Genomic DNA, 15,358 nt, shown 5'->3' with positions numbered 1-15,358 from the left:
GTAGTGGAGTGACGACCCATCTATATGTGTTCAAAATCTACCGTAAAAGAAAACAGTCGCTTTAAACGTAAACCGGCAGCTTTGTCGTAAACCAACGACAGACGTTTATACAAACAAGAAAACAAACTGTCTGGATTTAAAGTCGTTGTAGGTTTACCAAAAGGTGAACATTAACTTACGTTGTTTGAAAAAGATATAGTCTAATCTTAAGGCCAATAGTTTTGATTCGGTGAATGGTTGCCGTCTTTTACAGTGAGTAAGCTTTCTTGCCGGGCTTCTTCGGCCGTGGTAGCTAATTGCTAACAGTTGAGCTAACTGACCACAATGTAAAATGACATTTGTTAAAAACGTGACAGGTTGTTTTCTTTGAATGGGCTCTTACATTTCCTGCTCTTTGATTTTGTGTAGTATGAGTGTAACTCTCCGTGACTCTGACCGTGGGAGTCATGATTTGTTGTGTTTTGAAAGTTTCCCAATGGCTGCTTCGTCTTCATCATCTTCTGCTGGAGGTGTCAGCGGTAGTTCGGTAACTGGCTCCGGATTCAGTGCTTCGGAGCTCATTCCTCCTAGGAAAGTATTGTACACCTATCCGAAAGGCGCCGGTGAAATGATGGAAGGTAAAACGCAATGCTGATCTGCAGTTAGCTGCGACATGTTCCATTATCTGAGAATTTGCAACACAAAACAGCCATTTGCAAATGAACACAATGACCATAACAGCAGTCAGTGGTATTCCTTTTGCCTACAATATCCAACCAAATCGATGTTCAGGTTGATCCAACAGATCTGATTTTATTTCACATCAGTGCAGGAATTAGACATGTCACACGAATTCCAAATAGTTTTGCATCATTCTGCAGTGGGCACGATACATTTTAGCCCCTTTAAAAGGCAGAACTGTGTCAAACTTCTTTAAAGGCTTGTGAATGCATTTTTCAGAGAACAAAGTGTTTATGTTTTAGCTGTAAAAATATAACAGGCCTCCAATAAAGTTTGCACATTTCATAATGTCCCCAGTAAAAGTTTTTTAAAACTTTACCGGTCCTTAGTCCTTTGGGTAATATTTAACAACAAGCAGTTGGAATTTTGAGAACTGATTCTTCGGGGCTGTGTTGTCAGTAAAGTTTAACAAGCCATTAACTTATCTTTTTGCTCTTTGGTGTTTCTTTTAGACGGCTCTGACCGCTTTTTATGTGAGTCTGTATTCAGCTACCAAGTCGCCTCCACGCTCAAACAGGTCAAACATGGTAGGTCACTAATTATGTTTTGCAAAATGTCTTTCTTTTTCTGCTTTGAGAAAATATTCTCAACAGTTGTCTCTGTCTCCAGATCAACAAGTGTCTCGGATGGAGAAACTGGCCAGTTTGGTCGAGGAGCTGGAAGCTGATGAGTGGCGATACAAACCTATTGAACAGCTATTGGGATTTACACCATCCTAATTAAAGAGATTCAGAGGCCTTTGTTTAATTAAGAAGCCAAATGGAAGGTGATTCCTTTTTTACAGCCCATAAATGACTTGCCTTTCATTTCATTTTAATTTAAAGTATGAAATATTAAGTTAAACTGTCAGAATTATCTGGATATAGTAAATGTGAGATGTAATATTATTTCTTTGCTTTTACTCAAATATCAGCTGTTTTCCTCAGCAACGTCAAACAAACCTGTTTCAATGATAATGCCCTTGTTATTACACACCAGGTATAATAACATTAAAATTGTTGTAACCTGGACAGTTTTACATGTCTTTTTTCGTCATGAGGTCTTTAAAGGCGAGGCGGGAATTGTTTTTGTGTTTTGCTCATCGTCAGAATTCTCAAAACCTACTTTTCCCCTTTTTTTGGTTCCAACAACACAAAGAGAGTCAACTTGTATTTCGACATTCTTGCGTCCCATGCTGTGTTTGTGCACAAGGGTATTCGTCTAACCTATGTACCCATATTTATTACAGTCTACAGCTGCCATTAAGACTTTTATGCTGCTGTTTTCTTTGTATCACTTATCTGCTGTGTGGAGGACAAGAAAACATGAAGGTCTTGTCGTGTTTTGCAACCTACTTTTAGATGGGAACATACAGAATGTACTGGTCTTGGTCCAGATATTCAAAGTGGCCCCAGATTGTATTAAAAAAAAACCTGTGGCTTTATGAAGAGTTCATGCAGAATTCACATCTTTGCTTACAGTTTCCTCAGAACATATTGTGCCTGCATGCGTTTGTGTGTTTCGGTTCCTCCCAGTATGAAAGTACAGCCCGTTTCCCCTCACGTGGAGCGGCATAGTTTACATCTTGGCTGCTTTCCAAAGACCTTCGAGAAAAAATACTCGGCGTGTCAAGTAGAGCACAGCAGCCAGATGAAAACACAGCAGACACACGCTTCTTTTGCTCTTCTGGACTTTTCTTAACTTTTCAAAAGGCACAGCGACCATTAGGAGACATCATATAACATTCATGGATTCTACTTGTTAAATAAAGGAATAAAAAGCTTTAAATATGACAAGGAAGGCAAAAGTTTCTAATGCAGGAGCCATCACCCTTAATGGTGTTGCAGTCTATATAAATATTTATCATCTAATTTTTGGGCTTTAAAAGGTCACCATTGACACCCTAACCCAGCAGACCAAATCATAAACATCGCATCAGCATTACAACACAGCAGTCGTGCATGCTCATAAAGTTATGCAGAGTGATGCAAGAGCTCCCTGTCTTCTGATCATCCATGGAAAAGTCCCAGTAAATTGTTTTTAATACATAAATGGCTGTAGGGATCGTTTTAAATCACTGCTTCTATTGTGTGAGCTGTCTTACTGAAGTTGTATCAAGACACTACTTTTCTCTAAGGTGTTATTCAAGCTTTCCAATGTCAACTGCTTTGGGGTGAAGTCCATCAGAGTAGCTGTGTCTAATCTGTGCACGTCCGTGTGCTCTATACACTGTATTTTCGCAGCTCTGTGGCAGAATAAAAAATTCTGATGTAATGGTTGAAGAAAACAGGTGACGTCATGTTCTCCGCAGCGCAGCAAGCTGAAGAGTGGGCGCTTCTGTGCTGCCCATCGTCTGCAGAGACATGCAAGGGAGGAACGAAACAACAACTTTTGTTCTTGCTCATGACGGATTTGGAAGATATTTAATATGATCCTTGCTAGTCCGGACAAGTCCCTGTACATTTCCATAACGCCAGTGTCTGCCATTCATTCCCCCTCAGCTCCTCCTCCTCCTTCTGTTTGTCTTCTTTCTCTGCTGGCATGTTACCAGGCAAGATAGGGCGCAGATGGCGTGCCTCTCTTTTTGATTGGTTGGCTGCACGCCGGTGGGCGTGGCTATGACGGGGCCTATATAAGCTTTGTTGCAGGGCTGTTTTGAGCTGAGAGCAGCTGGTGAAATAGAGAGGACGGGACGGTCAAGTGACCAGATTGTTGATCTCACAGACAATAGCTTTAAAAAAAACAACCTCAACTATCGACAACGGACCTAAACGACGGCATTTTAAAATAATACGTAAGTAAGCGGATGACTGTTTCTGCTGTCACTTCGCAGATAAAAACAGAAACATAGATATTAATTTTGCAAACTCTTCTCACACAAAGGGATGTTTGGCAGTTTTTGACGTTTGTGCAAAACCCAAACAACTTCTTTGGTTTATTTTGAATTTGCGTGTTTACCTTTCTTTCCTTTTTCTCTGCAGGAATCAGCTGACTCGACTGCAAAGAGGACAACAATGCCTGCTCTCTCAGCACCGACCAACATCAACAGCTCGCCCCCGTCGCCAGCTGACAGCAGCAGTTCCAGGAGGCTGTCGTGGGGCAGACTGGTGCAAAGACTGGCTGATTTCAGTGCATCCAGCAGCAGCGTCGACTCGGGCTCCAACCGTGGCAGCAGCAGTGATCTCTCAGACTCAGGTAAGCAGATGTGCCAAGATCTCCAGCTCCTCGTCCGAATGCACGCTTGCACTTTTTTAAAACCCGCTGCGTCTTTGCAACAGGGTCAGATTTTGCCCGTGACCTTTCTCCCTCGACTGAAGACCTGTTCTACGATCCCATGGAGGAGACCATCCTGAAAGAAGTGGTGGATCTCATTGCAGGGAGCCTGAGAGAAGCCAAAGACTCCGACTGCGCCTTACGATGCACCAAACTACTCATTCCCGAGAAACTTCTGGAGCACATCGGCCAGGAGCTCCTCCACCTGGCAGCCAGCGAGCCCTGCGGGTTGAGAGGGGCTCTCATCGACCTCTGCGTGGAGCAGGGGGACGTCTGCGAGAGCATGGGGCAGCTGTCCGTGGACCCCTACCTTGTGCCCACCTTTCAGCTGACTCTGGTGCTGCGGCTAGAATCTGAGGGGCTGTGGCCGAAAATTCAAGGACTCTTTAGTGCAAAGTCTCTATCCACCCCAACAGTGAGACAAGCTCTGAAACTGAGTACTGGTTTCCGTGTGATTAAGAAAAAACTGTATTGTTCTGAAGGACTGCTGGTCGAAGAGTGTTGAGTCAAAAAAACATTCATGTTTTAATGTATAAGCTTTTGTAAATCCCCAGTTAAGCTTACAGAAGGGCCGTATTGCTATATCAGTATGGACTAAATAGGATGGATTCTGTAATACTGTATGAGGATGGACTTCATCTATTTCTCCAACTCTAAGGGACCTGAAGTTTATGGTACATGACGCAGCCATAATATATCTGGCAAATAGGCATTTTGCACATACCTCAGTTTCTATTGAAACCATACGGCAGCTAGCTCCAGTCATCGAAGACCATTGTTTTCCTTCTTTCATAAAAAGCAATTCGATAATGACCTGCGCCGCAAGTCAACCATTAGGGACCTTAGTGAGTGCTTGAATTTATGAGAAAAAAAGGCCTTTCATTGCCTGCCTTCAGCAGAAGTGCAAGCTGAGATTTCAAGTGTTACTTGACCTTGTATCTGTGTCGATCTGTCCTGCTTTCAATATTATTTATTTGACATTCAAATACCCATTTCATTGCACTGTTTTTGTACTGTAATGACTGCAAATAAATTATTTTTCTAAGCAAAGGCCCTTTGTCCTGCTGTGATTTTTAATAAAAACCATAAATCTCTGTCCTATTATGGTCTTCAAGTTGGGGTTTTAATGAGAAAAAGCACAACATGCTAATAATCACAAACGTCTCAGAAACTTCTGGCAGTAAATAAATAAAAGGCGGAGGCGTGACATCTGAGGAAAAGAGTGCTGGACTCCAACTCCCGTCCAGCACATTTTGCACGTTCCCCTGAAAATGTGAACGTGCACTGAGCCATGTTTCCACGACCTAGTCAGCAGCCTGACAGACTGACGCACGCCAAATGTGCTGACTGAGCCTTTGTCTCCGCATTCCCCGTTTGTTCTCCGCCGAGAATCCTGACACACGCCTGACGCTTTTAAAGCATCCGCATTTATTTTCACATAACAGTAAAAATAAGACCAAAATAAACAAACAAAATAAGAACATAGGTGATAGTAAACACTGAGATAAATGGACAAAATATACAATAAATGCATGGATATTGCCCCTCCTGTGGCCTCTTTCAAAATATATTCTGTAATATGAAGCTAGTATCTGTAAAAGTGGACGCATCTCTCGTTCTCTTTAATGTAGATCATTAAGGTGTACGTAACACTTTCATCTTTTTGACATTTAAAGGAGGTAAAGGCATGTTAAAGTTCCGTTCACACCAGACAAAGATAGAATATACGTGAGACTAACATCAGACGTGGGCGTCCGAGGTGTTGCATTATTCCTGCATAGTTTCAGAAGGTGCAAATCAACCCCCCCCCCTTCATAGTTCTGGCTGCTAAAACTAAAAGACAAAGCATTCACCATGCCACTTAATTAACTACATAAACTATATGATTGACACCTTTAGGGTGAGTCCTAATCTCTCTGGATTCTGTTATTATACTGCATGTGAAGAAAAATGCACTGAATTCAATCTGTTTCACGGCTCTTGGTCAAAACCAGGGCTTGGACAACCCCCCATAAGGGAGAATTGTGTGATTTTCGTTGTTTAATCCAGCCCGAGTCGGTTTGATGCCAGTTGCTGCCTGTTTCTTTGATGAGTCATCTTGAGGTTATTAAAGCTTGTCTATTTACAGCCAGTAATGTGCTGGAATGATTCTGCAAACCTGGAGACAATAAGAGGAAGGAAGAAAGACTTTAAGATGGGAAATGTGTCAGTGGTTCGCCGAATGTGATTATCTGGCGAACCTGCATTTATGCACGCAGCCTCAGCCGTGGAGGGAGGCTGTGATCTCAGACAGTTTGGCGCAGCTCGGCGTGCGAGCCCTCTGTGCTCTTTGGTACAGGTCAGTGTCCCCAAAATAGCGTGCTCTGTACAGCATTCCCTCCTCTGCAGGGAAAAAAAAGACAATCGAATCTCAGTATAACCGCCCAGGTTCAGTCTACAGTATACTCATGATATGGGATTCGTTTTACTGGCGCCAATACTTTGTTGTTTCTCTTTCCAACAATTATTGCGAAGGTTAGAAATATAATCATCCTCTACAGTCTTCTCCAGGTTCTTTAGAATCCCGCCGCTGAACTCTTTGGAGAACTGCTCCCCCACATAATATGGCACTTTCAAGTTTTCAGTTAGCCTCTTCTGCGTGTAACCTGCTGACCTGGGTTAAAAAACAACAACAGGGAAATAGGGGGTGGGGGGTATCTGTTAGAAGTGTGTCCGTTCATCAACCCATGCTTCAGTGCAGGGTAGGGGCGACTTACGGCCTGAAGCTCAGGCTGTACGGTGGGCTGTTGACCATGATTTGGCTGAGGGCTGACACAATAACCAAGATGAGGATAGGCATGACTTGCACAAAGAGAGCGAGACCTCCCTGCAAGGAAATCAAACTTTCAACACTCTTTTTTGCAATTTTTCCCCCGCATACGGAAAATCCAGTGGCTCGGTGTCTCCCCCTGTTGGTGAGCTTTTGCACCACAGCCACGGAATAGCTGCAGCTCGCAAAAGAACTTACGTCTCCTTGTCGCTCCCTCCTTTCTCGCCTTGGATTACGCATCCGTCCATTAGTGTACCCATTAGCGTGACCTAGATAAATGAAGTATATGTTAACAGATGGGTGCATAAATACCACATCTAGGAAAGATGAAAACAAGCAGCACTCACTTTGAGGATAGCCTCCACCAAAGAACATATTAAAAAGGTCTTCGGGTGAAATATCCGGCTCAAAGTTTCCTTTTGCTGGGCCTTGTCTTGAGGGATTGCTCTTCTCATCTCCACACTGGTCGTACTGTCTTCTTTTGTTAACGTTACTTAGAACGGCATACGCGTTCCCAATAGCTGTAGGAAATGGGAAATAAAGGAGCTCGGTTTGGGCATCAAACCCAGAAGCTAATTTCACCGATTTGCAAAAAAGCTCACCTTTGAATGCCTCTGTAGCACCTGGGGCATGATTCTTGTCAGGATGGAACTTTAAAGCAAGTTTTCTGTAAGATCTTTTCAGCTCTTCCTCAGAGGCATCCTTCTGGACACCCAGGATTTCATAGAAGTCTTTGCATTGTTTAATCCTGTGTAGCAAAATGATTGAATTGCAGCATCACAGGTCAACTAGTACGTCTAACTAATCCCAGATGTATTTGAAAATCCACCTCACCTTCTCACGGCATCTTGATGGTCGGCCGCGTATGGCTTGGACGTCTCTGAAGGCTTTGCTTCAGGTCTGCTGTCCTCACCACTTGTCTGCTGCTGTCCATTAGGAGAGTCAAAGTCTGACGGCATCTCTTCTTTGGGTGTGAATCCATACTGGGCGATCAGCTCCAGCAGCGCTATAAAAAGGATATAGTTACAACAGTTTGTCTAAAACATGTTATTTAGAATAACAGCGCACATAAACACAGATCACCTTTATTTGTAGGTAATTGCTATAAATCATCACATCAGCAAAGGCTGAATAAAAAATCTACAAATGCATTTTCATAATAGCTTTTGGTTGCATGTTGCATATTTTCTTAATGGGATGTAAATTGAAAATACAACTTATATAGTTTGAAGTCCAACAAATAATGCCACACACACTTCTAAACACAACAAATTCTAAAAATGACTCCGTTCCTCAGATGTGTTTACAATCTATAACCCATTAAATGCATTTAGGCGGCTTCATGATGCATCATGGTTTTATATACCTCGCAGACATAAATTGCTAGAACAATATGGATCTGTGTCTTGCTGCATGCATTTCTCGAATGGTGAAATGTTATGGTCAAGTGTGATGAAACAAGTAAATTACATGATAAATGAGGAGGAACCTGGGTCCTGAAGAAGTCTCTGCAGCTTTTCTGTCATTCCTTTGGGCAAAACACAACTACCAAATTTTTATTATCATCTGTGTCTTTAATAATGTTAAGCAGGTAAATTCTGCAGCATAGTGTCCAGCTAGCTAGTGTGCTACCACAGGCCGCTGCTGCTCATCTGGGATGCAGGTGATGGTGTCGCTGAGGATGCTGCCCAGTACCTTCCACGGATCAAGGCAGCCTGCTCGGCTGTTTCATCTCACCTTTGGCTTTCGCCGTCGGGAAAAGTCTCTGCGCCTTCTCCAGGAACCTCCGCGCCTTCTCGGTCTGGCAGCACGACAACGCCGCGGTGGCGATGTCGATGCACCGCTCGGCTTCGTCCCTGTTCACTTCCATTGCGGCGGGACAGAAGCTAACTGGACCAGAAGTAAATAAATGCGCCGGCTGATGACGTCATACGACGGGCTCAGATGGAGCAGTCTGTCAGTAACAGCAAGAAAAAAAAAATCGCCCGATATTTAATGAAGGAGGTCTGAGGGTAAAGAAACTGGGTTGGTCTGTTTTAATGTAATAACCAAGCTGTCGGTTCAGATTGCAGTTTAACATCCCACCGCTAGATGGCGACAAAGCACGATTCCCCATCTTACTGGCTTAGACTGTCTCCTGGATGCAGCGCAGCAAAACTTGTATTAAAGAGTAACAGAAAAAAGTGCCACAAACTACATCACACAAGGACATTGTAACAGAAGTAATCCACAGTAATATGATGCTTTAAAATGCATGATTGCTACCAGTCCATGATTATACAATTTGTGTGGCATTTGAGTAAATAAGATGGAAATTCAAACAATTTTTTTTTAATAATTCATATTCAGCAGTGATGGCTTGCATGGGACAGGCCGTGGCATATTAATGGGAGTAAAATAAAAGATTTTTAACGAATAAGACAATGGATTTAAAAAAAAAAACTTTCAGAAAATATTGATAATGAGCCAAGGACCAGATGATTAAATTTTGGGGTACTTTGACTTTGGAAGACCAAAGATCAAAGTTGATCAAAATCCAAGGGGTTTAGATAATAAAGCAACTTATGTTATATAACCCACTGCTGCCTGTATATGCACTGCTGGCATTGGTTAATTTGTCGGTATTTTAAGTTCAACAAAGTCCAATAAAGGAAGAAAGGACGGGGTTGTAAGTCTCAACATGTGGGGAAATGACCTGCTTGAGTGCTTTCTTTTAATGAAATTTTCAGGAAATATCAATAACAGGCCAAGGAAGCGCTCCTTCAATCCTGGCGATGTTTCCGCAGGAACTTCCAAAGATCAACTCACCATGTTATGTAACCTAGTATTCTTGCCTTCATATGCGCTGCACTACGGGCGCAAACCGCGATATGTGGGGACATGACAAAGAGAATGTGACACATTTGGTCGCCCCACTGTAATTGTTTTATTATTTAAGTGTGAATGAAACATGGCTGTCAATACGTGTCTAGACAGCAACAGCTGCTCTCCGGGGAGGCTTAACAGGGAAATGAATGGGTGAACAGCAGATGGAGCGTCAGCCAATCACAGAGCGAGGCCAAGGCGGTATCCGACTCCTGATTGGTCGGTGTCGGCGCGAGCTCCGGCTCTTAATGATTCGCTGCAGCGCTGACGGTCACTCTCCCTTTTCACGGTTTCTGTAGTTTATCGCACACGCAGCGGCTTTCCCCTCGATCAACACCTGGATTATCGGGCAAACGGTGAGTCGTTTTGGCCGTTTTTACCGTTTTATTTTGACAGGCGAATTATCTGCGTTCGGCTGCGCGGCTGATGTCTTCACCAGATACAAGTCAGCATCATCGCTAATATGACAGCCCTCAACAGCCGCACCAGCTAGCTTAGCATGCTAGCCCAAATTAATTAATATTCACCGTCCGGAGGTGTTCTGCATCATCGCGTCGTTAGCTCACCACAAAGCCCTTGTTCTGCTTCTTGTCTTCCGGCTCAGAGCATCACCGACACCCTGCCACGATGACGGAGACGGAGGCGTTGGAGAAGAAGCAGCACAGGTCTAAAAATGGGGATGTTCATCCAGAGGCTATCCGAGAAGACGAGTTCGACCACACATACAGGGAGAAAGAGGGGCCTAAACCCGCCAAGATAATCGTGTGGAAAAACGTCATCTTGATGACTTTATTACACTTGAGTGCCGTCTACGCCATATTTCTCATCCCCTCGGCATCTGCCTTGACCTTGCTTTGGTGTGAGTATGAGAAACGACCTGATATTTCTGCACCTTTTTGTGCGTGCTTTTTGTCCTGTTGTGCCAGCAATCTGATCCTTCCACTAGTGGAGATCCGTGCATGATCCTCATAGTGCTCCGGAGGTTGTGGGAGTATAGATCGGGCGCAGCATCATCATCGGAGATCAAATGTCACAGTGTGGAGACAAAGGCAACATGCTGGGATGAGAGCTGAATCACTTTCTTCAGAATAAATGGCATGATTACAGCGTTATGGTGCACTCAGTCAACAGATTTTCTCCACCTAGTCATTGTCTCATGTCTGCTTTCAAGGATCCAGCCTCTGTTTAGCTAGCATTTTACTCCATGGAAAGACGCGGCGTAAATTCCTACTTGCCTGTTTTCTTGCCATCAAATGTGCTGCATGTTTGCAACGATAGCGGTGCATTGTAAGGTAGGGAAGCTGCCCCCCGGCTCACTTCTCAATGCTTTTCCTCCCACAGCCATGCTTTGTTTTTTCATAAGCGCTTTGGGAATCACGGCAGGAGCCCATCGTCTGTGGAGTCACAGAACCTACAAGGCTTCATTACCACTAAGGATCTTCCTTGGGGTTGCTAATTCCATGGCATTTCAGGTATCGCCTCTCTGCAAAAGCATTTTGATAGTTAACCATTTTTCCCTCCAGTATGTGTAACGTCTGCCTCTGCTCGAACACGCAGAATGATATCTTTGAGTGGGCCCGAGACCACAGGGTTCACCACAAGTATTCAGAGACAGACGCCGACCCTCACAACGCGGTGCGGGGCTTTTTCTTTGCCCACATTGGTTGGCTTCTGGTGCGCAAACACCCCGACGTGATCGAGAAAGGGCGCAAGCTGAATGTCAGCGACCTGCTTGCTGACGAAGTGGTCCAGTTTCAACGGAAGTAAGTGTCTTGATTGTGAAGACCAGAATTACGTGATGCAAGTGGAATAAATACACGTGCACAAACGGACGGAGTTGGATGGTTAAAATCACTGTGGTCCTAGTTTATCCAGTTTCTCAGATGCTGCCACAGTGTAACGATAAGTCAGTCGCTACAAGCCTCCTCTTCACACAGCTTTTACATGTGTGCCATCAGGGGCAGATTCCTGTCGTGGCCTATTGTGCCATCTGTACACATGCACATGAAATGTATTCACTATTATAAAAAATCAACAAATTGAATGTGCTTATTCCTCAAGAATTACTCGCGCACAGCCGTGTTAGCAGTGCAGGCTACTTTGGCCATTCTGGTTATACAAGGTGACGGCGTGGTTAATGCGTGTTTAGATTGACTCCGCTTCAGTGAAAACTGTGTCACGTCACCAGAGGCTGAGCGATGATCCCCCATGTGTCGTTGATCGTGACGGCGGTGTTTTGTCCCCTTGACAGGTATTACAAGCAGTCCGTGCTGCTCGCGTGCTTCCTTATCCCCACTTTTGTGCCGTGGTACATGTGGGGGGAGTCTCTGTGGGTGGCCTACTTCATCCCGGCCGTGTTGAGGTACACCCTGGTGCTGAACGCCACTTGGCTGGTCAACAGTGCTGCACACATGTGGGGAAACAGGCCCTACGACAACACCATTAACCCCCGGGAAAACAAGTACGTCGCCTTCGGAGCCATAGGTAAGTTTATCCCAAGTTCACTTTCACCTATAAGAAGTGTTGACGTTCACGCCGCTGCACATTAGAATAGACCCGAGTGAGTCAGAGCCTCCCCAGTCATACTGACAACTATTAAGTTCATTTCAATATTTTCTGGATCAGATGTGGTAAAGCGTCAGTAATTTTTTTTTTTTTTTTAGGCCTCTCCCACTCCATCCATCCCCATTTTAAAACGCGTGAATCTAGAAGTGTAAAACATCTCTGCATGCACATGACAACAATTCACTAATATACTCGTATTAAACCCACTAATTAACCCAGTAGCTCGACAAAAAATGTATTCCGAGATCGGTTTTAGTATAACTGGTCATTCTTATTGAAACTGTGGCACCACTGAAGAAAATCATCACTTTAACGAAGGGGAGTTATTAGACCAACATAAATGAAGTCGTATTGATTCCATTTTGCTGGATGAATTAGACGATTCAGAGGGTGTGACCTGCAGAAAGCACATGGTACCCGGCTTCACTCCTTAGCATAATGGAGCCAGTGTGTGATGTGACGTAGCATTCGCCGCGGGTAATTAATCGGAATACTCCGGTTTGTCACTGAATAAATAAAAACAAGGACACAAATCTCTTGCCCAGGCAACCTGCGGTTGATGAGTCACAAGTGCTTTGTGGATCGGGGATCAAGTGATCATTAAAACAAGCACAGGAAATTAGTAATCAGAATTTTTTTACAGTTTAGTATTTGTGTACAGAATATTTTCCTGGCTGATTGTCGATTCATGCTGTTTATTTTTTTTACTTTAGTATCGTAATTGTCTTTATTTTGTTCTCTTACAGGTGAGGGATTCCACAACTACCACCACTCATTTCCTTATGACTACGCCACCAGCGAGTTTGGCTGCAAGTTGAACCTGACCACTTGCTTCATCGACCTCATGTGCTACTTGGGCCTGGCGACGGACCGCAAGATGGTGTCCAGGGAGGTGATCCTGGCCCGGGCACAGCGCACCGGAGACGGGAGCCACCGCAGTGGCTAAGTCTGCACTGCCGCGTTTGGAGAGGAAACTAAAAGAAGAAGCTCCACAGTCTTTTGACATTTCTCATTCTCCGATGATAAAGGCCAATTTCGCAAGGGCCTTGACCACACTTTCGCTTTCCCTCTCTTTCTTTTGGGTTAAGGCATTTGCTTTTCTTAACACTTCCCCTCTAGTTCTGTCAGCACCAGATTTATTTAACAAACATATTCTCTGCTGTTGTACCAGGTCTGTGTGCGTTCCTCATTCATAGTCTCGTATCCAGTCAGTTGTTGTTCCAATATAATCAAAATGGAGAATGGTGGAGCGAGATAACCTTGTTATTGCCTTTTCGTTGTTGCATTTGAATGCAACCTTGTACTCTGAGGCACTTAAAGATTTAAGGGATGCGAGTTGACGATTGCTTTGTTTGAAAAGTCGCTGGCTGTGGAATTCTGTATGTGTTCTTCACATTTCCCCTGACAATCCAAAAACATTAGTGATCGGCGACTCGAAATTCACCCCCCCCCATCTATGAGTGACTTGTGTGCCCAGTGATGGACTGGCGACTTGTCCGGGGTGTATTCCTGCCTCCCTTGACATCGATTAGTAATAGGTGGGAGATAGGAGAAGATGGATGGATGGAGGTGGGAGATAGGAGAAGATGGATGGATGGATGGAGGAGTGAGGAGCACGGAACCATCTAACCTAATGATAAAAGCGATACCAAACTGTAATGCACTTTGAGCTACGGTGTGTTGACTCCGTTTTGTTCTACAAACCCCCCCGAAAAAGACCGTCGAGTGGGAAAACTGATAAATGTCAACAAACATTTATCAGTGTATCGTAGCGCGACCAGGATCGACGCACGGTTCAATTTTAAGCATCTCAAAAGGTCGCGCCGAAGGTCGTTTCTCTACTTGGCAAACATCGGGAATGTTCTGTTAGCGCTTTATTTTTATTTTTTGTTCTTTTTTTAATTCATCGTGGCTTTGCTTCTTCGTGTTTTGTCCCGACCCATCTGCAGCCGAGACCTCAGCGGCTGACGTAGCGGGAAGTCATGTGACAGCTCTGGCGTTGCGAAACCATGTGCCACCCATGCATGATGATGTACTCTAGGTGTCGTAGTGAGGTGTTTCGTCCGTGACTCTGGCGGCAGAACCGTGTCTGATCTTGTAGTGAGATGTGGAGCCGCACTGCTTTTGGACCATCAGAACTGTTCTTGTGGGGGGAGGGACCAGACACTGGATCTGGTTCCTCTTCCAGGTTCTGCCAGGTGGGACTTCAGGGCAGTTAGGCCCATTAATGTTGATCTGATTCTGGTATGTGGAATGCTTTTGTATTTTGTATGTATTTTTTTTTTTTTTTCCTTATTGGTAAAAGGCCTTGTGCATTTCAAGAATTAGAGTTTATAAAGTTAGTTAACAAGTTAAAGCACTAGTTACTTTTCCCTGAGAGTCAGGACACAATCCAAGGCCTTATGAATTGCAACCGTTCTTGCTCTGTCATGAAGACAAATCCTCAAGCACTTAAACCGTTTGTGCATGATGAGTTTCCAGGTCCGATATTTATTCGATCATTTTCATTCGCTGTTGAGTTATTTCAAACGAAGGCACAATACTGTAACTCTAAATTGAGACAAACGACTGGATTAGCTAACTCCAAACACGTAGACGTGCTTCAACCCAGTCACAGCAGCTTGGCACCAAAGCGGAGGTGCTCTCGGGAATTTTCAAGCACTTAAAACAAGCCCGACGGAACATTGGAACCAACAATTGACAGCGAAGGACAGGACGGATCAGACCATTGTTACTCTGAATGATTATGTAAAATCTCGACTGTATTCTGAAAATAAAGTTAACGATATTTTGAATACACTTAAAATTCCAACCACTTGTTGCTGTCCTTTTCTCTTCTCTAAGGGGGGGATTTCCTTTCCCCCCCTCTGGTTTCACATAAATGAACCGACAGCTGCAGATCTACTGTCTTAAACAGTAGATCAACTGTGGGAATCATTTTAATCTGGTTTCTAGGAAGAAAAGCATGTGACTCCACCAATATTGATCCAGCTCTGCCTGGCCACAGCCAATTTCTCTTTAAAAAAGTCATTTTTCATTTTTAAATATACAGTTTGAGCTGTGTCTAATATCTGATGTAATACTAGATTAATGTGCAGTTTCCCCTCAGATGAGGGAGGCACACTGAGAAAATGTTTTACTCTGAGC

The 15,358-nt window shown here is 44.0% G+C and overlaps 4 protein-coding genes across 7 annotated transcripts; 3 read left to right on the top strand and 1 right to left on the bottom strand.

The window, feature by feature from the left end:
- Positions 1-17: 17 nt before the first annotated feature.
- On the top strand, positions 18-1,730 carry anapc16 (anaphase promoting complex subunit 16). 3 transcript variants are annotated; one of them, XM_003961164.3, is made up of 4 exons: positions 18-163; positions 469-617; positions 1,173-1,247; positions 1,330-1,439. In XM_003961164.3, exons 2-4 carry the CDS (start codon positions 476-478, stop codon positions 1,437-1,439), a joined length of 327 nt encoding a protein of 108 aa, XP_003961213.1. In that variant the 5' UTR covers positions 18-163; positions 469-475. The 3 variants fall into 3 exon arrangements, with proteins under 3 accessions (XP_003961213.1, XP_011617277.1, XP_029682263.1); XM_011618975.2 differs by having other exon boundaries at positions 79-252; XM_029826403.1 differs by lacking the exon at positions 18-163 and having other exon boundaries at positions 476-617; positions 1,330-1,730.
- A 1,600-nt stretch (positions 1,731-3,330) lies between these two features.
- ddit4 (DNA-damage-inducible transcript 4) lies at positions 3,331-5,023 on the top strand. Its single transcript, XM_003961163.3, has 3 exons — positions 3,331-3,493; positions 3,681-3,894; positions 3,978-5,023. The coding sequence occupies exons 2-3, from the start codon at positions 3,714-3,716 to the stop codon at positions 4,475-4,477; spliced, it is 681 nt and encodes a 226-aa protein (XP_003961212.1). The 5' UTR covers positions 3,331-3,493; positions 3,681-3,713; the 3' UTR covers positions 4,478-5,023.
- Positions 5,024-5,084: 61 nt separating this feature from the next.
- Positions 5,085-8,855, bottom strand: dnajb12b (DnaJ heat shock protein family (Hsp40) member B12b). The gene is made up of 9 exons (XM_003961162.3): positions 8,519-8,855; positions 7,616-7,787; positions 7,384-7,529; positions 7,129-7,302; positions 6,980-7,050; positions 6,729-6,838; positions 6,453-6,625; positions 6,213-6,354; positions 5,085-6,130 (listed from the first exon to the last, which is right to left on the bottom strand). The coding sequence occupies exons 1-8, from the start codon at positions 8,649-8,651 to the stop codon at positions 6,233-6,235; spliced, it is 1,101 nt and encodes a 366-aa protein (XP_003961211.2). The 5' UTR covers positions 8,652-8,855; the 3' UTR covers positions 5,085-6,130; positions 6,213-6,232.
- A 997-nt stretch (positions 8,856-9,852) lies between these two features.
- scd (stearoyl-CoA desaturase (delta-9-desaturase)) lies at positions 9,853-15,026 on the top strand. 2 transcript variants are annotated; one of them, XM_011614011.2, is made up of 6 exons: positions 9,853-10,002; positions 10,251-10,505; positions 10,988-11,118; positions 11,204-11,409; positions 11,898-12,130; positions 12,958-15,026. In XM_011614011.2, the coding sequence occupies exons 2-6, from the start codon at positions 10,274-10,276 to the stop codon at positions 13,155-13,157; spliced, it is 1,002 nt and encodes a 333-aa protein (XP_011612313.1). In that variant the 5' UTR covers positions 9,853-10,002; positions 10,251-10,273; the 3' UTR covers positions 13,158-15,026.
- Positions 15,027-15,358: the final 332 nt, after the last annotated feature.

Source organism: Takifugu rubripes, chromosome 1 (assembly GCF_901000725.2).
Source record: "Takifugu rubripes chromosome 1, fTakRub1.2, whole genome shotgun sequence".
Lineage (NCBI taxonomy): Eukaryota > Metazoa > Chordata > Actinopteri > Tetraodontiformes > Tetraodontidae > Takifugu > Takifugu rubripes.
Note: the sequence above shows the minus strand (reverse complement) of the source record. Positions and strands in the feature narration are given on the sequence as shown.

What these genes read in the sequence shown, in the direction of transcription:
- anapc16 (XM_029826403.1), top strand. Translation starts at nt 476, where the DNA reads ATGGCTGCTTCGTCTTCATCATCTTCTGCTGGAGGTGTCAGCGGTAGT. An exon ending in CGCCGGTGAAATGATGGAAG is followed by an intron (nt 618 to 1,172) that starts GTAAAACGCAAT and finishes TGTTTCTTTTAG; the next exon opens with ACGGCTCTGACCGCTTTTTA. An exon ending in GCTCAAACAGGTCAAACATG is followed by an intron (nt 1,248 to 1,329) that starts GTAGGTCACTAA and finishes CTCTGTCTCCAG; the next exon opens with ATCAACAAGTGTCTCGGATG.
- ddit4 (XM_003961163.3), top strand. Translation starts at nt 3,714, where the DNA reads ATGCCTGCTCTCTCAGCACCGACCAACATCAACAGCTCGCCCCCGTCG. An exon ending in CAGTGATCTCTCAGACTCAG is followed by an intron (nt 3,895 to 3,977) that starts GTAAGCAGATGT and finishes TCTTTGCAACAG; the next exon opens with GGTCAGATTTTGCCCGTGAC.
- dnajb12b (XM_003961162.3), bottom strand. Translation starts at nt 8,651, where the DNA reads ATGGAAGTGAACAGGGACGAAGCCGAGCGGTGCATCGACATCGCCACC. An exon ending in GGAGGGAGCGACAAGGAGAC is followed by an intron (nt 6,839 to 6,979) that starts GTAAGTTCTTTT and finishes ATTTCCTTGCAG; the next exon opens with GGAGGTCTCGCTCTCTTTGT. An exon ending in TTGGAAAGAGAAACAACAAA is followed by an intron (nt 6,355 to 6,452) that starts GTATTGGCGCCA and finishes TTTTCCCTGCAG; the next exon opens with AGGAGGGAATGCTGTACAGA.
- scd (XM_011614011.2), top strand. Translation starts at nt 10,274, where the DNA reads ATGACGGAGACGGAGGCGTTGGAGAAGAAGCAGCACAGGTCTAAAAAT. An exon ending in TGCCTTGACCTTGCTTTGGT is followed by an intron (nt 10,506 to 10,987) that starts GTGAGTATGAGA and finishes TTCCTCCCACAG; the next exon opens with CCATGCTTTGTTTTTTCATA. An exon ending in CGTCGCCTTCGGAGCCATAG is followed by an intron (nt 12,131 to 12,957) that starts GTAAGTTTATCC and finishes GTTCTCTTACAG; the next exon opens with GTGAGGGATTCCACAACTAC.